This window comes from Marmota marmota, unplaced genomic scaffold, assembly GCF_001458135.2.
Source record: "Marmota marmota marmota unplaced genomic scaffold, marMar, whole genome shotgun sequence".
NCBI classification, from domain to species: domain Eukaryota; kingdom Metazoa; phylum Chordata; class Mammalia; order Rodentia; family Sciuridae; genus Marmota; species Marmota marmota.
The window spans coordinates 46,756,164-46,775,690 of NW_026000229.1; the positions used below are offsets into that span (position 1 = coordinate 46,756,164).

The 19,527-nt window shown below is 36.0% G+C and overlaps 1 protein-coding gene across 1 annotated transcript; it reads right to left on the reverse strand.

The window, feature by feature from the left end:
• Nucleotides 1-10,951: 10,951 nt before the first annotated feature.
• Nucleotides 10,952-11,896, reverse strand: LOC107137726 (olfactory receptor 11H6-like). Its single transcript, XM_015480176.1, has one exon. It carries the CDS (start codon nt 11,894-11,896, stop codon nt 10,952-10,954), a length of 945 nt encoding a protein of 314 aa, XP_015335662.1.
• Between the last annotated feature and the right edge of the window lie 7,631 nt (nt 11,897-19,527).

Genomic DNA, 19,527 nt, shown 5'->3' on the forward strand with positions numbered 1-19,527 from the left:
GCCGCTTTCTGCTGACATCAGATCTCTGCCATGTTGGTGTCCTATGCGAATGGCAGCATTTCGTTCCTCTTGCCGGGCAACCAAAGCAACGGGTGAGTCCTGACCGGCCGTCAGCAGGACCCGTACGGAGAAGCAGTTTCCGCGGGCTCCTAGCCCCGGTCTAGGGAAGTTCCGGGAGCCGGAACTCGGCCGCTCCGTGCTCGGTGTAAGCTCCTATAAGTGTAAGCTCCAAGAAGCAGTCCCCGCGGGCTCAGTTCCGGGCTCTTTTCTGTTCTTGATGTTAGATGTAGGCGAGGGACAGAATCAGCTTTCATTGGTTCTTGTTGAAACAAATTTTTTAATTTTCTGGGTTGGAAATGTAAGTTTACAGAGTCCATTGTTTCTTATCCCATTTATACCAAATGTGTAACCTGTCATTATTGATTTAATTTTAAGGAAAATTTAAACTTGAAAGGAAGAGAAAATATTCTTTTCTTTCTTTGTCTCCTCCCAAGCACAGCTTAGGAGTACCCCAGGCAGAATAACTAGGATGAATATACTTTTGCATAATAACTATATTTTTCTAAGTTAAAAAACCAACAACCCTTTTAAATCATCCTGTACTCAGTTCTTGTTCTTGGCTATTATAATCCTTTATAAATAAGACATGCAGAATGAACATGAAAAGTATATATTTTTCATTTTCTGGAATACAGCATCTATAATCAGCCAGTCAAGCATAAATTATCTTGAAAGTTTGTATAGTTATCCAAGGAGTCTAACAATAATCTACTTGGAATATTGAAAAACAGTAAGACTTCCCTGGATAAATGGCAGGTGGTGATAGGAAAGTCTGTTGATTACAGTGTATTGATATTTGAAAGGGGACTAGAAAACTGATTAATATTTTGGAACTTATAGCATGTTTGAAAAAATGTTCCTTTCCTATCTATAGTTCTAGATTTTATCTAACTTCCATTAAAGGTGGACTATGTATCCAGTAAAATTTTCCAAGATGCTGCTGGTTCATGTTTTAATTTATGTTGCCTCAGGCCTTTTGTGGAAAGAGCAGGCCCTGCCCCATGTACTAAAAACTTATATTTTCTAAGTCCTCTTTGGCTCTGATTTTAAGGATATATGACTAGGACTGAGATTAGGTTTCGAGATTTCAAATATTCATTTCTTTTGAAGGTGAATTTACATCAGATATAAACATACCTAATAAGTTTTTGCATTATATTATTCTCATTTAGAATGAACATATTAAGAAGAAGACAAGTTTTAAGCAACCATTTAACCAAAAGTCTTCTTTTTGAATGAGGCTGTTAATGAATGTTGGAGCCATGAGAGTCCTTTAACTGCTAACCAATGGAAGGAGTGATTCAAGGGAAGATTTACTATAACAGGTGAAGTTGACTTATGGATTTTAAGTTACACAAAGTTAAAAAAAATCCTGTTTTAGTTCTATAGGTTTGGTACAAGTTAAGGGCAAAGTCAGATCTTTGCAAATAAAAATTATTAATTATGATTGAGCATTTTAATCAAGGTGATTTTCAGGATGTTTCTAAATGGTAGTACTTTGAGATATTAACTTTTCTATTTTCAGCACTGAATGGTTCTGTTAATATTCAAGAACTTTACCCCCGTGGTTTAGTCTATTTTAAAAATTTCTTTATTTTTGCAATACTGTGGCTTGAGTTAGGGTCTAGCACATGCTAGGCAAGCACTCTATCATTAGCTATATTTCAGCCCCAGTAGGTCCTATTTTATTATTTATTTTTTCTTGTTCCTCACATGTGATTCATGAGTGAGACTTGCTGTTTCTGTTGCTAAAATACAAATTCTGCACTTCCCTTTTTTACCACTGCCTTCTCTCAAATTCAGATTATCAATCTATGAACTCTCTCAGAGTAACTCTATGCTAGAAAGTCTTGCACAACTGTTTAGAGAACAGGGAAGATGTGTAAACCATTCTGGGTGAGCCAATATCATTTTATGCTCAACCTGACATAGTTAGCCATTTCTCCTCACCTTTTATTACTTACCCTCTCTGTGCAAAAGAAACTGTGATGTGTACCTACCACAAGTCAGAGCTGGAGCTGTGAAGAAAACCAAACCATCCTAAAACAAAAAAGTCTATGCTGAGGATATAGCTTAGTGGTAGAGCACTTGCCTAGCATGTGAGACGACCAGGGCTCCAGTCCCAGCACTGCAGAAAATCAAAGCAGATAAGACAAAACAAAAAAAGTCCAGCTGATTCACTGTGCATCAACTGCAGAGGGTTCTGTGAACACAGGTACAACATTGCTTTTGTGGACTCAGGCTGCATGGATTTTTGACTAACAATGACAATTGCCTTTTGGGGGGTGGTTCATTTACTTCTTAGTCATCCCCCCAAAAGTTAAAACAGGCTATGCTTGATTCAGGTTGTGTTGTACATAGTGTGCAAGGAAGGCATATTCTTAATATTATAATTTCCCCTCAAGGTTCAGTAGAGTGAAAGTCTTGGTACCTGACTCTCTGGGCCCCCCTCCACAGTCAGTCCTGAGAAGACTCATGGCAATGCAGACCCTTCCAATAGCATTTGCACAAATTCAGCTAGGGGATGAGCACATTGTGACTTTGGGTAATGGGTAATCAGTTTCTAGAAAATATCTTTAAAAAGCAAGGACCTTTGTCGAGATTGGGACAAATGATGAACAGCTGTGTCTAATAGAAAATCCCCAAATTTATATCAAGAGCTTTCTTTACCAGTCATCAGAATTTAATGCTTAATATCTTTAGATATAAAATAGACATAATTATGTCCATGTACAAATATATCACAATGAATCCACACATACACACACACATACATATAATATAAAATTGTAATGCAGCAATTAAAATAATAATACAATACTGTGAATAGAAGGGAGAACAGTAGAGCAGAGCAAGCAGATTAGGGGGAGGGAGGAGAGGAGGGACAGGGAAGATAGTAGGAAATGAGATTGATCAAATTATATGTGTGTGCAAATATGGCATGATGAATTCCAAAATAATGTATAATTGCAATGCACCAATAAAAGAGGGAAGAATTGTGCTTTTTCAAAAGTTCTATCATAATGATTATGAAAGAGAAAATGAATGTGAAAGTACCTTGACCAGTGTCTGACCAGTAAGTTTTAAGAAGCCAGGCTAACTGGTGAATGACTGTAATCTCAGCTACTGGGAGAACTGAGGCAGAAGGATGGTATTTTCAAGGCCAACCTGGGCAACTTAGTGACAACCTGTATCAAAAATAAAATAAAAACGGGGCTGGGATGTAGCTCAGATATAGCACATTCCTGGGTTTAATTTTCAGTATTGCCAAAAAAAAAAGATAAAAGAAGAGTTTAAGAAATATTGGTTGTCTGTATATGACCACAGTAAATTCAAAGAGAACTGTGGGTTAAGACTACTAGATTCTGCAATTATATGATATACTCTTCTAAACACTATATCATGGTATTACCTGTATGAGTAGAGGGACTCCCAAAATGAAGCTTCTCAGACATTTTCGTTTTATTTTCTTTGAGAGCAACAATGGTCTTTTTAGCCATAACCACGAGGAGAGATAAGGTGGCAATTTTGATAAGTATCCTTAATTTTGCTGAATTACGAGTGGAGCATTAATAAGCAGAGCCTGTCAGGCAGTAAGTCAGTTTGTTTCTCCTGATCCTTAAGGAAACATTTATTGGTTCTCAAAGGAGAAGAGTGTTGAGAGATACTCTGTGCTTGTTATTTTCTTCCCTTGGGGCAGGCATTAATTTTTATGTTTTATTTTTGTTTATCCTATGAATGTTAAAATATAATACATTTTGCTTGCTTCAAATTTCTCACAGGTGGAATGAAATGTCAATAAATAAATTGATAGATTAATTAACCAACCAAAAAATAATACTAGCTATAATTCCCTTAAGTGTGCCTACTGTGTGGCCAATGAAAATCTTATACCTTAAATCTTACCTGAGGGGAAAAGCATCCCCAGATACCCATACCTGAGCCATATTCACAGAGAGGCCTTAGAACTGTTCCGGCTGGTCTGACACTCACAGTGAGGCTGTGCTATTCTCTTGTTGACCATAAACAAACAGGATACAACCTCTGTCAAGGGATCTGGTGGATATTTAAATTATTTCCAGTGTTTGGTTATTATAAATAAGCCTACTAGCAACTTTTGTGTACAAATCTTTGTATGGCATTTTTTTTTCTTTGACTTGGGTAACTAGTCAAAGTGGTAGATGCATGCTTATTTTTAAAGGAACTTCCAAACTGTTTCCCAAAGTTGTTGAACCCTTTGAAATTCCCAGCAGCAGTGTATATGAACTCCAATTCCTTTATATCACCACCCACTCTTAAGTGGTCAGTACTTTTAATTTTAGTCTCATTGTGGTTCTAGCCTATATTTCCTTAATGGCTAATGATATTGAACATGTATTTATTTAATTATTTTCTATCTGTTCATTTTCCATTGAATGTCTCTTTGAATATTTTGCCCATTTTAAATTAGGTTGTTGTCTTTTTTTCTCTTGTATATATTCAAGTTGTGCAACTTGTTTTTAAGTACACATATAGATTTAAATTATAACTACACTCAAGCCAAGGAACACATTCATCATCTCACATAGTTACTTTTTGTGTGTGTATATGTGTGGCCAGAATACTTAAAATCTATTCTCTTAGAAAATTTCCATCAGATGATAAAATCTTATTAACTAGCCCCGGTGCTGTTCATGAATCTCTGGACTTTTTCATCCTTCATAACTGCAATGGGTACACTTTGTCCCATATGTGCCCATCACTGCATGTCCATCACCTCTGGCAATCATTGTTCTACTGTTTATGTATTCCATCCATTTCAGAAGCCACATATACAAGAGGCAGTATTTTTATCTCCGTGTGTGGTTTATTTCACTTACATAATGTCCTCCATGTTCAACAAGCTGTTGCAAACGGCAAGATAATCTTCTTTTGAAGGGATGAACAATATTTTTATATACCTAAAAGTATGTATGTATGTATGTGTATAGATGTATACACACACACACACACACACACATATTCCACACTATGGAAATCAGGTGTGGGAGATTCTCTAGGTTAAAATACAGTGGAGAAATAATCTAGCATACTTACTGAGGCAACATTATGATATTAATAGTTGCTTCTGTTCTTGTGAATGTTCCTTTAAAGTAAAGTTCTTTGATGGAAGAGAACTTGGTATCCATACATAAGGAACTTTTAACTTTTGAGTTGAGTAAACATGCAAATAGTTTGCATTTTAATCTTAAAATAATTTGGGTTATAATTCTTGGTAAAAGAAAACCATCAGAAAGTTCATATTTGGACCATAATTGTTAAATCAACTGTGTGTTGAATTGTAGTTCTACACAATCACTTTGAATTTTATTATGGATGCTATAAGAAGTAGCTTTCTTTCCCTCTCTCTCTCTCTGTCTTTCTCTCACATAACTTCTCTCTATATAACCTCTCTATATATTATATATGGATATATTTTTGGGGTATTGAGGATTGAACTCAGGGGCACTTGACCGCTGAACCACATCTTCTGCTCTATTTTGTATTTTATTTACAGACAGAGTCTCATTGAGTTGCTTAGTGTCTTACTTTTCCCGAGGCTGGCTTTGAACTCATGATCTTCCTGCCTCAGCCTCCCGAGACACTGGGATTATAGTATATATACATATATATTTTTTAGGACTATCTCTTACTATATCTCTTTCTTTCTCTGTATCATTTGGTATGAAATACATTTTTCTAAATCTAGGAGTCAGTAAAACTTTAACTTACCCCAAAGGACCTATTTTTTTAAAATTACGATTAACAAATATCATTTAAAAGATAAAATTTTCACATTTCTCACTTTGCTTTAAAGGAAATTCATACACTTGCACACTGTTGGTGGGGATGTAAATTAGAAAAATCATTATGGAAATAGTATGGAGGGTCTTCAAAAACTTAAAAACAGAAGTATCATATGATGCTGCAATCCACCTCTTGGTTATATATTCAAAGGAAGTGAAATAAATATGCACCGTGATTCACAATAGCCAAGAAATAAAAATGACCTAAGTATCTCTCAGCTGATGAATAAATAAATAAAATGTGGTATATAGATATAATAGAATACTATTTGGCCATAGAAAAGAAGCCTTGTTATTTGCAAGAGTATAGATGGAACTGGAGATTGTTATGTTAAGTGGAATGATTCAGGCCTGGAAAGACAAGGACCACTTGACCTCCCTAATATGGAAATGTAAAAATGTTGCTCTTATAGACATTGAGAATAGAATGGTGGGTATCATGGGTAGTGGAGAATAAGGTGAGATAAAAAGGGAAGGCTGATTAAAGGTCACTGAGTTACAGTTAGGAGCAGGAAGTTCTGGTGCCTCATTATATAGTAGGGTCACTAGAGATAATGAGGACATCTGGACATTTCAAAAAGCTAAAAGAATTCTGAACATTTTCATTGTAAAATGTTAAATATCGGTGGAGATAAATATTGTTAATCTGATTTCAACATTACACAATATATACATAGATTGAAGCTTTACATGGTACCTAATAAATATGTATAATTATTTTAAAATAAATTTAATTTTAAAAGATGGTCACACAAAATATATCATCAATTCCTGTTTAAAACATCAGAAAAACTAGGGATAGTAGAACATACCTCAGCATTGTAAAAGGTATATATGTTAAACCCAAGGCCAATATCATTCTAAATAGAGAAAAGTTGAAAGCATTCCCTCTAAAAACTGGAACAAGACAAGAATGCCCTTTTTCACCTTTTGTATTCAACAGAGTCTTTGAAACTCTAGCTAGAGCAATTAGACAAAAGAAAGAAATCAAAGGGATACGAATAGGAATAGAAGAGCTCAAACTATCCCTATTTGCCAAAGACATGATTTTATTTTTAGAAGACTCAAAAAAACTTCACCAGAAAACTTCAAGAACTCATAAACAAACTCAGCAAATTAGCAGGATATAAAATTAACACTCACAAATCAATTACATTCCTATTTACCAGTAACAAATCATTTTAAAGAGATATTAAGAAAACTATCTCATTCATAATAGCCTCAAAACAAAAATTTCCAAATCAATCTAACAAAAGGGTGAAAGACCTCTATAATGAAAACTATAGAACACTAAAGAAATAAGATGGAAAGTTCTCCCATGTTCTTATATAGGCAGAATTAATGTTGCCAAAGTGACCATACTACCAAAAGTGCTTTACAGATTTAATGCAATTCCTATTAAAGTTCAAATGATGTCAAAGGGAAATGAAGAGAAGAGAACGGGGATGGAAATAGGCAAGACACTAGAATGAATTGGACATAATCTTTGTATGTTCATATATGAATGCTTGACCAGTGTAACGCCACATCATGTACAACCACAAAAATGGGAAATTATACTCCATTTATGTTTGATATGTCAAAATATATTCTACTGTCATGTATAATTAAAAAGAACAAATATAAAATTAAAAATTCCAATGATGTTCTTTATATAAATAGAAAAGGCAATCATGAAATTAATTTGGAAAAATAAGAGGCCCAGAATAGCCAAAGCAATCCTTAGTGAGAAAAGTCAAGCAGGAGGCATCACAACACGAGACCTTAAAATACACTACAGAGCTATAGTAACAAAAACAACATGGAACTGGCACCAAAACAGACATGAAGACTACAAACACACATAAATACAGTTATCTCATAGACAAAGGAGCCATAAACCCACATTGGAGAAAAGAGAGCCTCTTCAACAAATGGTGCTGGGAAAACTGGAAATCCATATGTAGCAAAATGAAATTAAACCCTTATTTCTCACCATGCACAAAACTCAACTCAAAGTGAATCAAGGACCTAGGTATTAGATCAGAGACAATGAGCCTACTAGAAGAAAAGATAGGCCCAAGTCTCCATCATGTTAGCTTAGGAACCACATTTATCAACAAGAATCATAGAAGCAAAATCAAGAATCAATAAATGGGATTTGTGTCAAACTACAAAACTTCTTCATAGCAAATGAAACATTCAAGAATGTGAAGAGAGAGCCTACAGAATGGGAGAAAATCTTTGCTACCTGCTCCTCAGATAGAGCATTAATCTCTAGAATATATAAAGGACTCAAAACACTTACCACCAAAAAACAAATGACCCAATCAATAAATAGGTAAAGGAACTGAACAGACACCTCATAGAAGAAGAAATATGAATGATCAACAAATAAATGAAAAAAATGTTCAGCATCTCTAGCATTAGAAAAATGCAAATTAAAACTACACTGAGATTCCATTTCTCTCCAGTCAGAATGGCAAATGTCACAAATACAAGTAACAATAAATATTGATGAGGACATGGGGAAAAGGTACACTCATACTTTGCTGGTGGGACTGCAAATTGGTTCAACCATTCTGGAAAGTAGTATGGAGACTTCTCAGAAAACTTGGAATGGAACCACCACTTGATCCAGTTATCCCACTCCTTAGCATATACTCAAAAGACTTAAAATCAGCACACTACAGTGAAGTGGTCACATCAATGTTCATAGCAGTTCAATTCACAACAGCTAAGCTATGGAACCAACTTAGGTGCCTTTCAATAGATGAATGGATGAATGGATAAAGAAAATGTTGTACATATACACAAAGGGATATTACTCATACATAAAGAAGAATAAAATTATGGAATTTGTTGGAAAACAGATGGAACTGGAGACTATCATGCTAAATGAAATAAGCCAATTCTAATAAAACCAAAGGCCAAGTGTTCTCTCTGATATGTGGATGCTAACTCACAATAAGTTGGGGCTGGAGGGGAGCAAAGAAAAAAGTTCATTGGATGAGAAAATAAGAAAGAAATGAAGGGAGGGTGGATGAGAATAGGAAAGACAATAGAATGAATTGCATATAATTTTCCTATGTTCACATATGAATATATGACTGGTGGAACTCCACATCATGTACAACCACAAAAGTGGGAAATTATATTCCATGTATGTTTGATATGTCAAAATACATTTTACTGTCATGTATAATTAAAAAGAACAAATAAAAAGTATAAAAAACACTCATGGCATTCTTCACAGAACTAGGAAAAACAGTCCTGAAATTCATCAAGAGGAAAAAAAGAACCAGGATAACCAAAACAATTCTAAGCCGAGAAAACAATGCTGGAGGCATTACAATACCTGACTTCAAATGATACTACAGAACTAGAGTAACAAATACTGCATGATACTGGCATAAAACACACACACAGAACATAATAGAAGACACAGAGACAATCCGCACAGACACAGTCATCTGATCCTTTACAAAGCTGCCAAAAACATATTGGATAAAAGATAGCAATTTTAACAAACGGTCCTGGGAAAACTGGTTATCCATATGTAGAAGAATGAGACTAGATCCTTATCTGTCACCCTAGACAAAATCAACTCCAAATGGATCAAAGATCTTGAAATTAGACTAGAAGCTGTGCAACTTCTACAAGAAAATGTAGAGTGAACATTCCAACACATAGGCACAGGCATTGACTTTCTCAATTTCCTTCTGTTCAAGAAATAATGCCAACAGGTCATAAATGGTGTGGCATCGAATTAAAAAACTTCTGAATAGCAGTGGAAACAATGAAGAAAGTGGAGAAAGAACTTACAGAATGGGAGAAAATCTGTGCATGGTACTCTTCTGAGAGAAGATTAAATCTAGACTATATAAAGAACTCAAAATATCTAACACCAAAAAACCCAAATAATCCACTTAATAAGTGAGCAGAAGAACTAAATAGACTCTTCTCACAAGAAGAAATATAATAAAACTCATTGACTCTCTTTAAAAAAAGAGAAGAAATTCAAGTGGTCAATATATATATATATATATATATATATATATATATATGTATATATATATATATATATATATATACACACACACACACATACTATTCAACACAATTAACATTAAGGGAAATACAAAGAAAAACTACACTGAGGTTTTATCTCACATCAATCAGAAAGGCAGCCATCAGGAATACAAACAATAATAAATGAGGGAGAGGATGTGGAGAAAAAGGAACACCTTTACACTGTTGGTGGGATTACAAATCAGTTCAAACCCCATGGAAATCAGTTCGGAGGTTCCTCCAAAGATGGGGAATAGAACTACCATATGATCCAGCTATACTGCTTCTTGGTATTTGTGCTAAAGAATTAAAGTCAGTATATGATAGCAATACATGAGTACTAATATTCATAGCAGCATAATTCACAATGGTCAAACTATGGAACCAGCTCAGGTGTCCATCAATGGATCCATGAAAAGAAAATGTGGTATAGATACACAAAGGAATTTTATTCAAACATAAGGAAAAATAAAATCATTTCATCTGTAGGAAAATAGATGAAATTGAAAGCATGTTGAGCAAAATAAACTGAACTTAGAAAGTCAAGGGTTTTATGTTGTTTTTCCTATGTGGAAGATAGAGAGAAATAGGAAGATAAAAGTGTGTATGGGTGATCTCATTAAAATCAAAGGGGCATCATTACAGTAGAAGAAAGGGCAAGGAGGAGAGAGAAGTGGAGGGAAAGAGGGGGAATGATATTGATTAAAGTACATTGTTATATTGTGCACATTTATGAACATGAAACAATACCACCAATATCTCCAACTGCAATGGACTAATAAAAATATGAAAAACAGAGAAATTGAATTCATTTAATTCAAATTATCTTCCACCAAATCTTGATTTAAATGCTATGCATACTTTAATTATCATGTTCTTGTCCATGACTTGACAGTCAGAAATAGAAGAATTTGAGGCTGTATTTCTAAATGCAAATTAATAAAGCCACAGTTGTCACCTATAGATGGAAATGGGAGGAATCTATGGGGGAGAAAACATGATCCACTTATGAGCGCTCACGAATTTTGACTAATTTTAGTGAGTATCTTAATTTTTCTCAAGGCCGCCTTCATGTCTTTGTTCCGGAGACTGTAGATGAGTGGGTTTACAAGTGGGGTCACTGAGGAGTAGATCAAGGTTACAACCATCTGTGTCCCAGCTGGATTCCCAGAGTTTGGGCTGATGTACATCACCATCAGTGTTGCATAGAAGAGAGACACCACGACTAGGTGAGAACCACAGGTGGAAAAAGCCTTGCGCCTTCCAGCAGCTGAGGGCAAACGAAATACTGCTCTGAGGACCAGGGTGTAGGAGGCAAGGATGAAGAAAAGGGTGAAGAAGATAATGACTGAACTCAATAAGGAACAGGAAAGTTCAATTCCAGGTGCAGGAACACAGGACAGGGCCAGAAGAGGACCAGGGTCACAGACAAAGTGGTCAATGATATTGGGGCCACAAAAGGGGAGTTGAGTGATAAAATAGATAGGCGCTGGATAGCAGAGGAAGGCAGTCACCCAGCAGAGGCTCACCAAGATTGTGCAGAGACGATTGCTCATGATGGTGGGATAGTGGAGAGGCTGACAGATGGCCAAGTATCGGTCAAAAGCCATAAGGGGCAATAGGAAGGTCTCACTGGTGCCCAAGGAGAAGAAGAAGTAGAACTGCAGGAAGCAGGCTGTGAAAGAGATGGTTTTTGTCTTGGACAGGAAGTTTCCTAACATATTTGGGACAGTGGTGTTGATGTAACAGATTTCCAGGAAGGAGAAGTTGGCCAGCAGGAGGTACATTGGGGTGTGGAGTTTTGGGTCCAGCTTTACTGCACAGATGATGGCCCCATTTCCCAACAGTGTCAGGATGTAGGACACAAGGAACAGCATGAAGAGTAGGACCTGGATCTCTCTGGAGCAGGAAAAACTCAAAAGTATGAATTCAGTCACCATATTGGCTCCTGATGCATTCATGGCTTCCTAAGGGCAGAGAAGAAAAACGACAGTGTCACATATCCTCTGGGATGTTTCCCTTTCTTTTCAGAGTCATGAGTTCCTTAGATTCTATTATTCTATTAAGCAAACCACTGAAGACCATACTGCTGACTGCACTGCTGGGGATGTCATACTTTGTGAGAATGTTTTAATGATCAGACTTTGGTTTTTCTTTTATTTCCTTTTATTGTTATTATTATTATTATTGCAGTGCTGAGGATGAATTCATGGCCTTGTGCACGCCAGGGAAGTGCTCTGCCACTGACCTTCATCTCTAGTCCCAGACACTGGATTCTTGCACTCTGTTTCATTTGCATTTCTGAATGTTCTCATAGTCAAAAATAGGGACTGTTTTTAAGTTTTTAATGAGCTGCTGGAGAAGGTTAATGACAGTATATGCAACTTGTGTAAACAGATAGTGAAGTTATGTGTTTGTGTCCAGAGAAAGAGTTATAAAAGACCTCAAATGATAATTATGTGAATCTTCAGAATGAGATACACAAAAGATAGGCATCAAAGGAGGAGAGAGAAAGGTAAGAAAAAACACAATGAAATCTTAGTGCATTTCACCTTTTATTGTGCAATTCACTTTTCATTCTGCATCACTGTTATAGTTATCAGTGTTGGTGTGTACAATAACCCAGACAGAAAGTGTCGAAAGTGCCATCCTACCTCTGTGTTCACCAAACTTTGTTCACTCAGAACCCTTTGACTCTCCAGACATCTGCATAATGGTTTTCAGTTTGGTTTCATTATTTACCCTTAATATTTGTCTGTAAAACCTTGGTCTGTTAAGTCCACTTATATGTAGAAGAAGTGACAGTGAATTTGTTTTATAGTTTAAGATATTTCAGATCTCTGTGTGGGGTATCAGGATTTCTGGGAGATTTTGCTATCCTGATTTATGGATGGGTGACTGTCAATCCCCAGTGTTCCCCGGGTCATAGACTTAATACTCCCAAGCAGACACCTCTGTGTTCCAAGGCAAAGGTGGGAGACACAGAAGGTCTGTCTGGATAGGAATTCTCTCTTGTTTCTTCATTCTCTCTGTCATTTGAATCTCATTATAGTTGGAAGGTTGGAGTTGTTTGGAAAGTGAAGGGAGAATCCTCACAAGACCCTCCTCCCTGAGTTAGACTCAGTTTGGGACATGGTCTGACTTCCTTCGTGAGAGAGAGAAAAACAAAGCCAATAGAATCACCTAATATATGCTTGTGTGAAGTTTCATCTTATTATTTGATTGATTTTCAGGATGCTTTCCATTAATGAGAGACAAGTCATCTTTTGGTCCTAAATGCCAAAGGGCAAATGATAGAGTGATGTTTATTCAGGTAAATATAGGTGCAGAATAAAGTCCCAGACACTATAGAAGTTTATAGTGAAGATTATTCAGTAATATCTTAGTTACAAAATATGCTGCCTTCCAGATCACATCAGGTCATACCTTTTAAGGATAAGCTTGATTATTGCATAGGATGGAAGGGACTTTGAAGTTTTCATAACACACACCAATTGAAGACTCTTTTTAAAACCTGTGTATAGATCCTCTTAGGCATAGAATAGCTGTGGGCATTTCCTTTATAGCAGGAATTCTGAGTACCTCAGAAACCACCAGGACAAAGTAAAACAGCAAAAAATATTTGGTGAGGAATATCAAGTGGGAGTGAACTCACCAATTCAGTGTGCTCCATTATCCCATTGCTCTCGCTTCCTAGAGGCTGATCACCTGCTCTTCGGAAAAAGAAAACATTGCTAAAATAAACATTGTGGTAATAAGAGAAGGCTTTCAGACCTGCTCCTGATAACCTTTTTTTGTCAGTCTTTCCAGATACCACTTCACTAAAATGTACCCTTCCCTAAAGAGCTCATTCTCCCTGAGTCCAACTTGTGGTTAATAAAGACAGAAGTTATTTACTTCTGAGGGTTCTTCCTTATCCTCCTGTCCTTCACTTCCCTGAGTTTCCCAACTCTCTGGCTTGTAAAGATGAATCTCTTTCCATCAATTCATGTGACTTTTGGGATTATGTTTGTTCAGTCACACAAAAGAAGGCAGAGCTAAAGGGCTTGTGTAAGGGTTACTTTACACTTGTACCTCTTCTAAAACCATCTTCTCAAAGAATTGGTGATTCTGTCTCATCATCTTCTGTTTTCACTGCAGCAAAAGGCAGACAGGGCAGAGGGCATGGCATCCTTGAAAGCCAGTAATCATAACCAGGGTGGGGGGTACACAAATCACTTGGAGAGGGACTGGTGTATTTATTACAAATCAAAGAATTATTTCTGTTAAGTCTTTGATACCTACTGATTCTAAGGGATATATTCTTTTGTGGATACCTACTGATCCTAAGGGATATATTCTTTTGTGGATTGTAAATGAGGGTTTCTGTGAGAAGACTGTCAATCCCCAGTGTTCCTTCCCCCTGGATCTCACGAAGGGCTCCTGTGACCCAGTGTCTCCAGTGGCAATCACATCATTTCATTCTATTCTTAGTGTGCACATTTATTTTCTTCTATTCACAGGTAGGTGTTAAGATGGTGCAAACACTAAAGCAATGATTCCTGTTCTTTCACATTTAATATTATTCATCTTTGTAGTCTTTCTGAACCTTTTGGAATCTTTTGTCAATGTTAGAGTTATTACATTATATTTCTCATTCGCTTTCCTACTGACCCAATGATTTGGAAGGATGTATGCCATTTAAAAATTTTAAGTAATTTTCTTTTATTTAAAAACTTGTTTAGCAAATTATTATATTCACCTGATCAGCTCTGTACTTCTAGTATGATACCCATAAATACGTATTCTTTCACTGTGAGCAGAATCCAAGAGCACAGATCATGGAGGTATGTAGTGAAATGCTGAAGTTCTAGAATACATCTCCCCATTTGCCTTTAGGTTATTTTAACGTTTTTAGCAGTTGTTCTTAAAAGTGGACATGATTGTTGAAATTGGCTTCCTTTGTTTAAGTAAGGCATTGTTTGTGATGACAAACTTTTGGACCCCTCATTTTCATCATTTTTGAGTGTGTGCATGTGTATTCATGGCATGCACATCCCATCTCAAGCATAGAACCGGATTGTTTTCCATTATTGGTTTTGGAGCCACCTCTAGTGAGTCCATGCTGTTGTTAATAATCTGACTACAAGCAAAGGAAGGTTTTTGAACTTGCTCATTTTCTCAGTGTTGTTCCTCTGTGGTAGAAATATTTTTGTCTTTTAAATGATAGCAATACTTTTAAAAATGGTGAACATTTATATACTAGGATGCTCAAGTATTTGAGTTTTCAGAATGTTTATTCATAAAGTCTTTTGTGTTTGAAGGCACATGGACAATTTTCTTGACCCTAAGTCTCTGTCAGAATATGAAGCAAAAACTTCTGTATCCCTCAGTGGGTGATGGGGCTGTGTTAACATAGAACTGAAGTATTAATCTTCAGGAATTAACAGGAGGGAAATGAGAAATCAGCTTTCATTTTTAAATATATATTCTAATACATAGAAAAGTTGTCCTTCCTAGTGAGGGAAGCAATTTACAAATATTCCCATCTTATGTTTTAACATAAAAGATGATGACATAGTAATGATAGTATTGAGGATGAGAAGCATCAAACATGGTTTTGTTTCACTTGGAGGAGTTAATAATGGTTGCAATGACTACTGAAGAAAAATGTCAAATTTATTAATATATGATGTGTTTATAAAATAAGCATTGTTTCAGCATTCAGATTCATATTTATTTGTATTTTTAGCCTGGCATAAACTAGCTCTATTCTCATTGGTACATTTGTACAAACTAAATATTTTATGTGTAAAGTACCTCAAATAAAGTATATACTCAATCAATGGTATTCTTCTCTTTCATGCTTCTTTATTAAATCAAATTCAATTATCATTAATTATTGAATTCAATGTTTTATTTGAGATACTATTTTTTATTGTAATTTCTTTCATATTTGTGAATAAAATAATTCAGAAATATACATGTACATTTATATTCTATAATTTTATTAAACAATGAAAACTATATACAATTTTAAATTTAAATGAACCAAAGCAAACAGTAATCAGTGGAGGAGAATGAAATCTATATGTATCAGAAAACATATGGAAAGATACCGGACTTCTGTCAAAAAATATAGTAGATCTAAATCAACTCCCCAGTAAAGAACTAAAATGACAATTAAAATATACCATATGCCAACACAGTCAAAATACATAAAGAATAAAGGACTGAGACAGTCAGTATAAAGGATAAAAAGCCACACTAATAAATAAAACTCTCAACTTGAAGATCAAATGTCTTTGAGTATCACTGAACCTATGCCAAAAGGAGCTCAAAACATTTTTCTAATTATGTAATGAGACAATATAAGTCGGAGAAATGAGCTTTTTAGTAGCATGATACTTCAAAAATTCACTCAATTATGTTCCCCCATTGTGTATTCAAAAATTTTAATTTTTCTTAAAATTTTATTGTACCATACACAAAAGAAAATGCACATTGCATCTACAGCATACCTGTTTGCTTTATAATGTTTATAAATGCACAAAACGTTTATGTTAAAGCATAATGAATAATTATAAGACAAAGATCTAATAGTCTCTAAGAAAGACAAGAAATATAAAAGTAACAATGAATGTTGGTGAGGATATGGGAAAAACGGCACACTCATATATTGTTGATGGGACTGCAAATTGGTGCAACCACTCTGGAAAGCAGTATGGAGATTCATCAGAAAACTTGGAATGGAACCACAATTTGACCCAGTTATTCCACTCCTTGGTGTATACCCAAAGGACTTAAAATCAGCACACTACAGTGACACAGTCACATCAATGTTTATGGTAGCTCAATTCACAATAGCTAAGCTGTGGAAACAACCCAAGTGCCCTTCAACAGATGAATGGATAAAGAAAATGTGGTGTATATATACACAATGGAATATTAGCCATAAAATGAATGACTTTATGATTTTGCTGGTAAATAAATGGATCTGGAGACTATCATACTAAGTGAAATAAGCCAATCCTAAAAAACCTAAACCATAAAAGGTCAAATGTTCTCTTTGATATGTGGATGCTAACACACAACAAGATGGGGGCAAGGGAAGAATAGAAGTTTATTGGATTATACAAAAGGAAATGAAGGGGAGGGAGGGAGGATGGGATTATAAAAAACAGCAGAATAAATGGAACATAACTTTCCTATGTTCATATATGAATACAAGATCTGTGAAACTCCACATCATGTATAACCATAAGAATGGGACCCTAGTTAGAATAAGTTATACTCCATGTGTGTATAACATGTTGAAATAAACTCTACTGTCATTATATCTAAAAAGAACAAATAAAAAAAGATAAGAAAAAGAGCATTTCAGGAAGCCTGAAGGTGCCTTTGTTTCCTTTTTTTGATCATATCTTTTCTGGCCCTAACTTCAATTGTAATGGTTTATTTTATCTGCTTGGGTTTCATCTTGGTTTGATTTGTTCTGTTATGACAAAACATCTGAAAGTGGGCAATTGATAACAGAAATTTTTTTTCTCACAGTTCTGGAAGCTGGAAAGTCCAAGATCAAGGTTCTGGTACCTGGTGAGAGCCTTCTTGCTGCATTATCACATGGTAGAAGGCAGAAAGGCATAAAGAAAGAGACTGTTCCTGAAATCCCTTTTATTAGGGCAGTCCACCCAATGAGGGTAGCATCGATTTAACTTAATGACCTCTTAAATCCTCAACCTTCAACCACCCAATACCATTGCGGGGGCAATTAAATTCCAGTATGAGTTTTCTTAGGTGAGGGCATGTACCCCAACTAGTGCACGACACTACAACATGATATGACAGGTTGGGTGGCTTAAAAACAGAAATTTATTTCCTATATTTCTGGATGCTAGAAAGTCTAGGATCAAGGTATCAGCTGATTCTCTTTCCTGGGTTACAAATGTTCACCTTCACACTGTGTCCTCAAAACATAGAGAGATCAAATACTAGTCTCTTCATCTTTTTAAAAGAGCACTTATTATGGAAGCCTCACCCTCCCAATGGACCTATCTCTAAATATCCTTACATTAGGAGTTTGATATATAAATTTTAGGGTGACACATTGAGTCCACAGCATACATGTCTTCTTTATAATGTTTATTCATCTACCAAAAATGATTTCACTTTGCCTATTTTAAAAATTCAGTAAACAAAATCACATTTATCCTTTCAAAAATCTTATTTTTACTTTATGTAAAATATTAACTCTTTGAATTCATTTTAGTTTAATTATCTTTTGCTTCAGGTATTTTGAAGCTTTGTTGTTAGGCATATATTAAATTTATAATTATTATGACTTCCCAGAGAATTGATCCCTTTTGAATCATGCTGTATCCTTCTTTATTCCCGGTAGCATTCCTCATTCTGAAGTTTACTTTGTCTGATATTATTAAGACAAATAATTCCATATTCTCCTGATTAATGTTTGCATGGTATATGTATTTCTACTATTTTACTTTTAGTTTCTCTATTATTTTATATAAATTATATATAGGTAGACAATAAATACATAGCTGGGTTCTGTTTTTCTCCCCAACTTTAAAGTCTCAGTCTTATATTCATTTGTTTACATAATTTACATTTAAATGTAAATGTACACTTCTGTTTGTCATTTTTATTTTATCTTGGAGCACTCCAACTGCTCTAAATTTATGGTCTGTCAGGGTTTTTAGTCCTCATTCCTTCCCGACTTGCAGGAGAGAGAGGAAGAACACGCCCTGGCCAGGACAAGCCAAGAAAGGAGAGGGCCGACTGACTGCCCGCACCCAGCCCTCCCTCACCAGAGGACAATCAGATGCATCAGGGAGACCAGTCAAGGTTGGAGCTCATTTATTGAGGAAGCACACACAGCTAATTTAAGGCACAGGAGCCAATCAGGATAAAAGTCAGCAGGGAGAGGAGAGTTCACGTATACACCCATTAAGGGGAGACTCGAGCTGTCCATGAGGGCGGAAGGATTCTGAGTCTATCCTAGAGGTGGTCCAATTTTTCGTTACAACCCATGGTAACGCCTTCTGGCTAATCGCCAGGAGCCATCTTAGCCATGTGCAGCCCCAAGACCAGGAAGTGAGCATCAGTCTGCAAGTTAGGTTTCCTTTTCTCCATCATAGGTTTCTATTTCTCTGATGTGACATGCCCTACATCTTCCCCTTTTTGTTTTATTGGCAGATGTCTGCCTTACTCGAGAGTGTGCCTGTCTTAGGTTGTCCCTCTCTGGGGTTCTTACCCGTCATTGACTACCACTCTGGCTCTTCAGGCAGTTCACCTGAAGGGTCAGCAGACCCAATGGGAAACCTCAAGGAAGGGAGGTGACTTAGGCCTATGAAGAAAAACCCTCTTGCTTCTGACTTACACCTGCACATCCTGGTAGGGGCCATGGCCAACCTCATAGGGTTCCCAGTCAGTATCTTGTAAGACAGCATATTGCTGCTGGACTACCATCAATTGAACAGCTTTGGCTTGATCCTTGAGAAACTGGAGGAGCCTGTTGATTACACAAGGTCCAAATGTAAATACAAGAATTATAGTAACCAAGGGGCCTACAAAGGGGTGAAGGTAAGGGAGCCAC

Coding starts and splice junctions, on each gene's coding strand:
- LOC107137726 (XM_015480176.1), bottom strand. CDS start 11,896: ATGAATGCATCAGGAGCCAATATGGTGACTGAATTCATACTTTTGAGT.